The 12,141-nt window shown below is 39.5% G+C and overlaps 1 protein-coding gene across 3 annotated transcripts in view; it reads right to left on the reverse strand.

Annotated features, from left to right (window-relative positions):
* CNTNAP5 (contactin associated protein family member 5) overlaps nt 1-12,141 on the reverse strand; it is a 760,035-nt gene that overhangs the window by 105,573 nt on the left and 642,321 nt on the right. For all 3 annotated transcript variants that reach the window (XM_014782496.2, XM_087435029.1, XM_087435030.1), the window contains one exon: nt 369-608. In XM_014782496.2, the coding sequence (XP_014637982.2) occupies nt 369-608 (240 nt within the window). The remainder of the gene's footprint in view (nt 1-368; nt 609-12,141) is intronic.

Raw genomic sequence — 12,141 nt, forward strand, 5'->3', positions numbered from 1 at the left:
TACGATTCTTTGATTATATTTGTGGACTGAGGTATTCGAGCTGGAAAGTTTAGTGTGCCCTCATGATCTGTCTGATACAACAGAAACGAGTTCACCTTTGCCAGTGTTCAGCTGGCTCCTGGCCATGAGACCACGTTGCCCTGTTACCATCCACCCAGGTGAACTGTTACTGCAAGTGTCCACACACAGTGATAATGAGTATGTAGAATTATGTCAAGGAGCCATGCAAAGTCTCTAGACAGGGGGGAACTGAGGGAGAGTAAGTGATTATTTGAGGACTGTCTCAGGGCATGGGTATCCTACGACTTGACCATAGCCTGTAGGCGCCACAACACAGCACATGGGAAAAACAGAAGTGCCTACTGTACCTTTTTTGCAAAAGGGCCCTTCGTATGGTGAGTTGGTGCAATCGCAGAAGTATCCACTGTGCTTCTCCACACACTGGCCCCCATTGTGGCAGATGCTGCCGTAACTGCTGCAATGGCCTGGGCATCCTGGCCGGACTCCAGACGTGACCTTTGCCCTCTCCTCCAGGTCCAATTTCTGCCCATTCAAGTGTAAAGAGCGTATGCATCCTAGGAAGCCCTTCTGTCTTGATGATGTTCCTCCTACGAGGTGAAAAATAAAATAATAAAATATAAGATATCATAGGATTTACCTTTTTTAGGTTTAATATCAGCATTAGTAATAGTTAACTATTGTTCTGTTGTCATGCTGTGTTAAATTTTTCCATTAAATTTTCCAATAAGAATTAGCAATTCAAAGAGACTGGGAAAAATGCATATCTTTCCATGCTGGAAAACCTCCTCATTCAAAAAAAAGACTATAGTTTATGTAGAACCCTGCACATTACATGTTTAAGATACAAACTTTAGATGGCCATGTTCCTTGAAAATGAAATAAAACATGTTCTTAGTCTACAGCAGACCATTTATCTGAAGTAGAATGCACAGAGCTAGATTGTCCCTTCTGGCAAAGTTAGAAGCAAGCTGTTATGCACTCCGAGTTAGAAAAGTGCAATAAGCTTTGTAACGTTTATGCAGCACAGTGCAATGTACTAGAAAGAGGGTGGACTTTGGGACCAGACAGACATGGAGTCAAACTCCACTTCATGAGCTGATTAGCCATATTGACCACTGAATCACCTAAGCATCAGCTACTTATCTGTAAAATAAGAGTAAAAGTCTGTTTCATGTGTTTATGGTAAGGCTTAGTGAGGACTATGGAATACAGTACATCCTCAATCATTGCTCTTTGCTATCCCTTCTCTTGAGCCTTCACAATTGCTAGAACCAGTACTTTGTTAATATATGTATACGTATGCTGATTGATTCTAGAGATTACCTTCACATTACTACTTGGAAGTCAAATTTCTCCTTCTGGAATACAGAATAGGATGGTAACCCAACTTTCTGCTGAGGGTACATCTTGAAGGTTTCAGAGAGATTTGCAGTGCTCATTGCAAATTATTCAAGAACAGAGTAGATTCAAAGTGGCAGAGTGTTTTGTTACTATTGGAAATCCAGCATTCCACCAGCCTAAACCTCTGTTATCAGAAAAATGTGTACTGAGAGACAACAAGCCAAGAAATTAAGCTAAATCTCATCAGCAGATATTTATTTGGTGTTGGGAATTCTGGGAGATTCCAGAGAAGACACAAATCCAGCCTGCCCTTAAAGAACTCAAGTTCTGGGGCCTGCCTGGTGACGTAGTGGTTAAGTTTGCCCATTCAGAGGCCCTGGGTTCGCCGGTTCGGATCCTGGGCGTAGACCTGCTCACCGCTCATCAGGCCATGCTGAGGCAGCATCCCATATAGAAGAGCTACAACTCTACAACTATGATACATAACCATGTACTGGGGCTTTGAGGAGAAAAAAGAAAAAGAAGAAGATTGGCAACACATGTTAATGCAGGGCCAATCTTCCTCAAAACAAAACAAAACAAAACAAACAAAAAGAACAAAAATTCTGCTTCAAATCTGAAGCTTTGGGCTCAAGTCCATATGCACAGATAAATGGAGGACATGCGCAGGTCTTCAAGGTCTGCAGGTGTACTAGTAGAGAGGAGGCGAAGGTGTGTTGGAAAACAAGAGCAGGAATGACTTGTCACATACTGTCTGTATATGTCAGCTCTCCTTTCTGAGCCTCATTCATTTCTAGTCCCTGATGCTACAACTTTATTAAATCTCAGTCCAGCAAATGACCAGAAAAAAATAAATTCTCATCAAGGTGGATACAGATGTTAATTTCAAATGTGTTATCTCAGGTCAAGAATACAGATGTTAAACAAGAAACAAAGCTGTGAGTTAAAGAAATAAATATTGAACCTAAAAAATTTCTGGCATCAGCCAGCTTGGCAGGGTGGATAAGAAAATAATTGGATATGGGGATGGTGGGAGTACAGGGTGGGAGTAGGGAGGATTCTGCCTCCCCTGAATCACACCAGGTCATCAGACCCACAAATATATGTATGGTAGACACTGGCAGCATCTAAAGACAGAGAATGTTCCTAAAGGATTAATTTAGTCTCTTATTCTGAAGTAACGATAAAACTCCATTGTATTTTCAGTTCTGATAAGTGACACCCAGGCAGGCCAGGAGGTCAAAGCAAAATTGCATTCTCCTGTCTGTCTCAATTTTAGTGAGTAAATCTCCTGTTAACCACAAGACAAATCAATTATAAATACAAGCAGATCATAGAGGAAGGTTCATTATTTCTTTCCTAGAGATTGCATAGAATAAAGAGGGGAGGATTTATGTAGTCAAATGTTTTGTTTTATTTTTTTCCCTTATTTTGTAGTCACTCCCTGCGGTGGATTTGAATAACTCTTCAGCTATCTTTTTAGTGGCATTTTTCTTATAGTAGAGGTGGAATGCAAGATATATTGCACATTTTCTTGTGTGTGACTTACTTAGTCAACAAGTTTATAAATGGAGAAGAAGGTGGCTGGGGTGGTTTTTCTGGCAGAAATGCATCCTTGAGGTTTGAGACATATAGAGTGTGGTGAGAATGACCCCAAACAGGGGGATCATTTCAAGTCCCAGATTCTGACAAAACACAATGGCACAACGAACTATGAACTAAATTGCATAATGAACTAAATTTCATTTTTCACCTGACTGCTTTTTATTCTTTACAAGGGAGAAAAACTAGAGGTTAGGCTTCTTTTTCTTTATGGAGAGGTGATGTGTAGATTAAGGATAGAATAATTCGAAAAAGATGCTACCTGCCCACACACTCACCCCCCAATCAGGTAATTAGCGCTTTCCATTTCCTGACAACCTTACCTACTATGTGTTGAGTGTTGTTGGAGGTGTGAATCTTTGGTGAAACCTGAATACTATACAGAAATGCAGCCACAATCTTCCCTCCTCCTTCTAGCCCACAGCCCTTCTCCTCCAACTCAGCCCTGTGGATTTGCTCTCCCAGATATTCCTGAACCTACCTGCTTCTTTCCACACCCAGAACCACCGGTCTTATGGCAACCCCCCTCATCCCAACTTGAATCCCTGCAACAACCTTCTAAATGATCTTCCTATCCTCAGCCCTGACTCTTTCCATCTGTTCACCATTTTGCAATCAGAGAGATCAAGCAAATGTGAAAATTTGATTCTGCCATTCCTGTTTGATGCCCTTCAGAGACCAGTCATTGTCATGACTAGTGTCAAATCCTTAGCACAGCTGGCATAACACGAAAGATCTGGCCTCCACTTCTCTCTCCATCTTCCTCTTCCCACACTCCCTACTGTGATGTCAGTGCACCAGGCATTCTGAACTATTAATAGCTCCTCATTGCCTCATTGTCCATCTTGACTTTGGAACTCTTCATGTGCTTCGTACTTATGTGGTATGTTAGCTTCCCCCATGCACCCCACTGCTCACCCTACTCCATGCCTACAATCACACACACACACACACACACACACACACACACGCTTGCACTCATATACATACATTCCTTACTCACATATTTTCTGCCCATCCAGTATTTATTTTAATTAGTTGCCAATTTTTTAAAAACAGGAAATATTTTAAAAATTCTACTAAGTCTTCCACTGAAAAATCAGAATGTCCATTAACGATGAACCTGCTTTCCTGCATGACACAGCTCAGCTGCATGGGGGTCAGTTCCTTTAAGAGGACATGCACTCTCCACTGGACTACATTCTCCACCAGGACCACTTCATTCATTCATATTGCCTTCCTGGCCCTTGCAGGTACTTGATTTTCAACTGCAGCTCTAATATACTTTTCTCCTTACTTATCGGCGTCTTGTCTAGAGTTGACTGTAAGTTTGGAAAAACAACAACAACAAAAATGTAGCATTATTCTTAAAGCAGCTGGAAGTAATTTTTTTTTTGAGACTTGCACTTAATCTGCAAGCTGTTTGAGAATCAGATCAATGTCTCTAATTCTAAAAAAAAAAAAATATTTCAAAATACTTGTGGTGACAGATGGTACTAGACTTTTCATGGTGACCATTTTGCAGTGTAGATAAATGTTGAATCACTATGTTGTACACCTGAAACTAATATAATGTATGTCAACTATTCTTCAATTAAAAACAATACCGGTGTGCTACAAACTTTATAATTAACTCATTGACTCCTCAACAAGAAAGAAGGTATTCTTCACATTATTCACTTTACATAGTTGAGGAAACTTAGTGTCAGAGACATTACTTTGGCCAGAGTCAAAAATCAAACAGATTTTATGTGGCAGAGCCAGGAGTCAGACTGGGATCTCTTGACCTTCAAAGTCTGCATGCATTCAAAGCCCTAAAATCCTAAAACGAACTATTTGAGTAGTCAGTTACTGTTACTACAAGTAAGTGATTTTTCTACTTTCTTCCTCTGGTTTCTTACATGGTTTCTTCCACCAACTAACATGCACGTGTGAATTTATCCTCTTGGCATCCGTATCACTCTTCTTGACAACTTACACCATTAGTTGGCTGGCCTAGCTAGAAGCAATTTTGCATGAAACTCTTCAGTTGGCCTTTGATATCAAGCATGTTCATTATGATGATGTTTCCTTCAACTGAGTATGAATCAACTCTTAAAAACATTACTATCATTATTCTAAGCTTGTCTTAGAAAACCTCCATGTGTCAGCTCGACAAATGATCATTGCTTCCAGAGAAACATCTCAATTCCTTGTGCCTTTTCTGAGCTCAAGTGCAAGAGAATCTATTTCTCTCGTGTGCGCCTGCTGTCTTTCCTGCACATACTCAAGGAAAACTCCTTTGTGGAGTACCCTTTTCTTGGAAAAACACTGAATGTGCCAGATCGGACTGCTATTTCACAAAAATAAGCAGTGTAGCACTACCTCTCTCTCTCTCTTTTTTTTGTGAACTTGGAGTAAATGTTTTCTATATGAACTAGTTTGCCTAAAGTCAATAGCCAACTGAAGTACAGGTGCATTTACCACCTAGATTTCAAATTCTAAAGTGGTAGCAGGTTTAGCACACACATGATGAATAAAAACAAATACGCTAACCATCAGTTATCTTCTGTTTTTATTCTGCCTGGTCAACTGACAGAATCTTGGTACCAGAAGGAAATCTCAGTGGAGACTTTAATTCCAAAACGTGATTTCCTTTAAGACAAGGCATGCATCTGGTTAAGTTTTGCCAGAAAGAGTGATCTCTTGCTTATGAATCAATAAGCACACATTATGTCATAACATATTAACTGGTACTAACTGGATGTCTAAAAGGTAAAATAATGCTAGTAATAGTCAATTTGAACTCAAAGTTTACTTTTTATTAAGTGCCTTCTACATGTTGTGCTTCACAGGTTTTTCCGATTTAACCTTCACTACAAATTGTGGTACCCCAAACAGAACATCAAACCTCAAAAAATTGGACAAGAGCTTGTTGATAACTTGGAATCAGTTAACAACAGATTGAAATCATTTCCTTGTTTGGTAAAAAAAAATTCTGTGAAAAATTTTTGAAGAACAATTAAGCAACATGTATCAAGAGCCATTAAAGCATTATTATCATCGGCCGTACTCTACATTTTTAAGAAAATATCCCATATGGAGCAGAGGGAGAATTTTACCCAGAAATATTTAATTTAGCTTTATAGCTAGTCCTTACAAATACTTCATTATTTGCACACATAGTATAGTTGTATACCTATAAGATTTCCCCCCAAAATAATAATGACAAATTATTACAATTAAAATGAAAGTATAAGAATGTGGATGGATATAAACAACAATACATAAAATCAATAATGGTCCTATATAGCAATAATAACCAATTAGAACATGTAATAGCAAGGAAAAAAATCCTACTTAACAACAAAACATCTAGAAATTAACTTATCGAGATCTGCATCTGAATAAAGGAAACACAATTTTACCTTGGATCCTAAAGAATGAATAGATAGAACATGTTTTTGTATGATTTAGTAACGTATAGTTATTCTTTTTAATGCAATAAAATCTTTAATATTACAATATACTCTGTAAGTGTGATGTTGATGCAATACTTGAAAAAAAAACTATGTAAATAAAACAGAGTGGGAAATCCAGAAACACACTCTTTATAAAGACAGATTTTATACATTATAATATGTACCGGAGTTATAAGTAACTAGGTAAAAAGAGGAACCATACAATCCTACCTGAAAACCTTAAGCAAATTCCAGACTCATTAAAGACATAAAGGTAACAACAAACAAAACAACAAAACAAACAAAACTAAAAATATTAGGTAAAACACTATATAGCAGTTTAAAATAACATGCTATTCATATTGACGTGCTAAGGTTATTATGGCATATGTTAAGTAAAAAAGCAAACAAAAACAAACAATAAAACAGCAAGCAAGGTGTAGTATAATACATACAAGTATGTTGTTTTTGTAAATATGCCCACAAATAATAATATTGTACGGTGTTTCCTAAGGAGACTTCGATGTATGTAAGTACCTCGAATGATGTCTGGAAAGTCTCATACTGTGCTAATAATGGCTACCCCTGAGAAGAGTACCAGGATGTATTATTGAATAATTTTACAGTGAACACATATTTGTGTATTGATTATATAATTAAAATAAATCTTTTCACTATGTGTATTGTGTATAATGTTGTTGGTCTCCTTTTTCTAAAAGTAACTTAAGAAATAATTTATTATATCAAATTTCAAAAGAAGTTCCTCACTCTAGAATTGTGTATATCTCTAAAAACCCTTTATGAATCCATACCATATTTGAATATTAGGGAACACCTTTCCAAGGATCAGCAGGTTTCTGCCTGGGTGTGGGATGGAGTGTGCATGGAATGTTCATCTTGCTGGGTTCATCTTACTTGGGTTTTCTGCAAAGAGAGGTTTTTTTTTAAGACTATAGGCCAAAAACAAATATTTGCCTTCTTTTTAGCAGAATGGTGTCAGGGCACAACATTTTGCCCAGACAGAGTGCTATATGTGCATTCTATGGAAATTTCTATTTGGTTATTATTAACAATTCATGAGGAGAGGAAAGATAACAGCAAGCACTTGAATTGTGCCTCTGTTTCTGTGGCTAATGTGGAGCAACAGGGAACCAATCCCACTGCAGTTCAAGGGCACTGATTTAGTGATCCAACAGTCTCACCAAAGAATCCTCTGAATTATTGCTTGGCATATCATTTGGACATACTCCTGAGAGAACACCAAGATGATGGGGCAGGAGAGTTCCCCCTGCTCCTAACCACAGAGTCTGGAATAGCCACAAGAGCCATTTGAATAAAAGGACCATCTCCCATCTCACAAAGATGAGAGCCAAGTCACACCTCATTATGCTCCTTCTGCCAATGTTTTTGAAGATGAAAAACCACTGATAAAATCACTATCAAAAACAGCCTTAAACGAGAAGAGTTATAGAAGACTCTTGTGAAAGAGAAGAGATCGCCGCCCTCTGTATGAGGAATTGGATAAGAAATACCATATAGGCTTCTTCTCTAGGATCAGCTGGAAGATCTACCTTCTTCTTCTGGGCTGGCTGCCTGGCCAAGGCATTGCTCAGTTGGCAGCAGTGTCAGGATTTAATGGATGCCTGGAACCCTGGCAATCACTCTGATTAGTTTTCTCTGGGGTGGCATCGACGAGAACAGATATTCCCCCAGAAGCTGAACCACACACTCATTCAAAAAAATAAGTAGTAGAATAAAAAGCTATATTTATATTCTTTAAGAATATTCCTTAACAGTCTCACCTGACCCAGAGTGATTTTATGGGTGAACCCAAGAGACTCGGAAATACAAAGGAGCCTACAATTCACTAAAAGGATAGCAGCAATGGCAGTTCAGGGCCAACTAGTTCTCACAATCCAATCCATTAACATTGTCATGACATTTTGATGCATTCGTGGAGTAAGTGCTTTGGGACTCTTTCTCATTCCAGCTCCCTTTGTGGACGTGATGCTGCAATGTGACTAGAGACACATCATCAAATGTCAGTAGCAACTCTCTCTCATCAGAAAAATTAGCTGAAACTTGGGAATAAAGCAAAAAACATGGATGATGTTTCACCCATAGAGATGCAAATAATTTCTTTCCAGTATAACAGATAACTCCAAAGATGGCCCATTGAACAACAAATTTTTTATTTAACCCAATTTTATCCTAACTTTTTTGTTGTTATTGAATTTCCTATACATATCCTAGCTTTTCAGATGCTCTCTGAACTGGTCGTAGCATCTCACTGGCTTCCTCATTAAATAATGAGTTAAATTAAATCTCTGATTCATGTTCATTTTCTATTGGCCCAAGACTCATGATTTTATCTCCTTGAAGATTATATTTTAACACATACTACTAGTATTAGTTAAAATGGTGGTACTTATTATTAGAAAGTATAAAACTGTGATGGAAAGGTCTTGATCCCACAATGCACACTGACTGGGATATAGTAATATTAATAATAATAATAATAAAATATTTAGAGGGTTTTCAGTCTTTTGTAAACAGGAAGCAAGCTGGACACAGTAACATCTACATATGCCTGCTGAGAACGCAGGCACTCACAGAAGTTAAATGGCCTTCAGGAATAAGAGGAAGGAAGCAAGGAAGCTTTGCTAAAGAGAAGGGAGGAGAAAAAATGAGGGTGAATAGACAAAGGGACAAAAAATAATGGAACCAGAGCTAACACATTAGCATGCTCTGGAAAAAAGGGAACGCTATAGACATCACAGATCCCAGAATACTGGAGGTATTGTAAAAAGAATGGAAACTCACATATATTTAACCCATCCACTGCCCTCCACTATAGCTTCTAGAGTGGGGCTCCTATAGGGCAAGAACTATTTCTTATTCAAGGTCGTGTAAGGGGGCAACCAGTGAGCCTACACCTAAATCTGGCCTTCAGGGAAACAATCTCACCCTAACAGTAGTCCCAATCCCCAGATGTTTGATGAATGAATTTCTCTGGGAAGGGATATGGGGATGAAAGGAGGGAGGGAAGGATCCCTGAGAAAAAAGAATTTTGAGGATAGGCTGGGGAATGGAAAGCAGAAAGACATGTGTCCCCATTGTTGAGAGGAGCACCATCTCACTATTTTAAGACACACCCAAGCTCAAAGCAGGGCTCTGTTGCAATGTAGATGGTGGCAGGGAATGTAAGGTTCTGAGGCTTCTATAGGAAGTGGCCACTTGTAGGCACACGAATAGGCAACAAAGCAGGAAAGTACTGGTCTCCCTGAGCTTCTGGACATTTGGGCTTCAGTTGTACTCTGAGAAACCTGAATAAGTGAGTGATTGGCTAAACCAAAGTGAGAGAGAGGCTTTCTATACACCAAGCGTGTGCACACATCCCAGGCTGCCTTCTAAGGATGTATTCCCTTAGAGAGAGTACTAAGACTCATGTTAACCTCATTTTCCCAATATAAGAAAAGAGATCATCACACAATGTATAGAGCATAGAGTCTGGAACTTGCCTCTAGGTAGACTTAGGAGTGGCATCCCCTTTTCCCTGCTCTTCTCTCTTGGATATACACCCCATATACCACAGTATAAAGGGCCTGTCTTAAAACCTCTCTTCCTCATAGCCTGTACTCCTTAAATAGTGAATGGATCTTATTCATTTTCATGTCCCCGTCACCTAGCCCAGGGCTGATAACAGAGTATGAATGACCTTATATTTGTTAAATAAATTATGTTAAAAAAAAATGTGAGAAAAAAGAGAAAGAAGGACAGAGCAGCAATTGGAAGGGCTGGATCAGACACCCTGCAACACTTCCTCCCAAATCCAGCAGAATGATGCAAACGCCAGTCTCAGAACCTCTTGGCCTTTAACGAGCCTTTTGGACAAGGAAGTAGGAGAGGAGGAGGCTGATAACTGGGAGAATAAAGAATAAAGTTCACTTAAGAAAATTATTTCAATTAAAAAACATGGAACATGGTTTGGCTTTTTGCTGCTGCTTTATTCAGAGCACAGGCCAAGATGAGGGCAGTAGCTGAGGATCATGACTGCTCAGCTGGCCCTGTAAATGTGTGATGGATGTTGCTGGCTTTCAGTTTATTTCATGAGACTTATAGTATCACTGAATCACAAATGGAGGGTCCACCTCTGGTCTGAGGACATACCCTCACTACCAGATCTTATGGGATTCTCCAAAAGAAAGTTTGTCTTCATCAACCAGAGCAGAGGGAAAATAATAGCAACTACAATACGAATCCAGCAATAACACCTCCAAAGCAAGCTTGTGTGCACCATACAACAATTTGAAAACGTGGTTTTGAAAATTCCTTTACCTTTGGAGTTGGTTGCAAAGACAATGGCAGTTGTAACTTCCCATTTTATGAAGGCCTTACTCCAACTTTTGAGGCATTCATACATCAGATAGACTACCATATGGGGACAATTTTGCTGATTTGTGCAAAGAAGGGATAAAACCCAGTGTGCGGCAGTCTCCCTCTCCTGGGAGCTATTTCACCAATTGAATGTGTCCTGTAAATGTCAAACCTCCCAAATTTCCAGGCAAAGGAGTACCTCATTATCCTATTGAGGCGAGGACACAAACCATTTCCCATTTGAAATGGTCTTTTGCTTGCAACTTTCATTTAATAAACTTTAATAGGGAATTCCAGGTGGGAGAAGGAAATGTCCATTACCACATTCAGTTTTCTCAACTGATTTGTGAGTTATTGATTATTAAGTTCATTGGGCAGATGGAATAACTGAGGCTCAGAAATAACTTTCCTAAAACCATAAAGCTAGTGGTGGAAGGGCCAGCATTTAGAACTCTGCATTCATTCACTTTCATTAATTCATTAGACATTTATTGAATGCTAAGTATATGAGAGAACCTACACTAGGCTCAAGGATGTAAAGATAAATTAGATGCTATATCTGCCACAAGAAACCACTAGAGGGGAGAGAGGCAATAATCAGGTCATTATGACCCAGCATGATGGGTCTGCTCATAGAGGTAGAGGGAGGGGTGGGGAGTACACTCTCTGTGAGAAGATAGTTCATCTGAGTCATCAAAAATCTCTACCTTCAATGAAGAGGAGTCTGCCAGGTAGATCAGGGGTGGGAGTGTCCATCCTAGCTTGACAGAAAGGATCATCAAAAGGCTGTGAATCAAACAATGCAAACTCTATTTAGCTTTAAAGAGTTTTTTGGAGAAGAAGGTAGAAAAAGAAGAGGAATTATTTTATGGATAATCCTCGGGATTACCCTTGGGAAGAATAAAAAATAAATTTTGCTTAAGAAAATTACTTTGATTAAAAAAAGTGTGTATGTGTGTGTTGCACAAGAAATCTATACGTTTCTGCCTCTGGTTGGGTTCTAGAGCAAGCAGGCTGTGCGATGGAGGTAAAAGGGCAGGACGTCTTTTAGGGGGAGCTCTTGGGAACCTGACCTGTGAGCGGGAGGGGAAGGAAGCAGGAGTGGGCGGAGGAGAAGTGAGCTTCGGTGCAGGCCTGACAACAGTCTAAAACAGCCCCATGGAGAGGGCTGGAGCTAGAAAAACCCATCAGAGACGTACTTCCTTGTGCCAAAATGGCTCAGCCTTTACACCTTGGACTCAACTGGTCATTGCCTGTGGACCCCTCTGGGAAGGATGTGACCTCGTCCAGGCGGTTTTTTGCAGCTGAGGCAGCCCCGAAGGGGCAGACAGATGGAGACCCTCTGGCAACAGCACTCCCA

Source organism: Ceratotherium simum, chromosome 9, assembly GCF_057802395.1.
Source record: "Ceratotherium simum simum isolate JZ-2026a chromosome 9, ASM5780239v1, whole genome shotgun sequence".
Taxonomy (NCBI): Eukaryota; Metazoa; Chordata; class Mammalia; order Perissodactyla; family Rhinocerotidae; genus Ceratotherium; species Ceratotherium simum.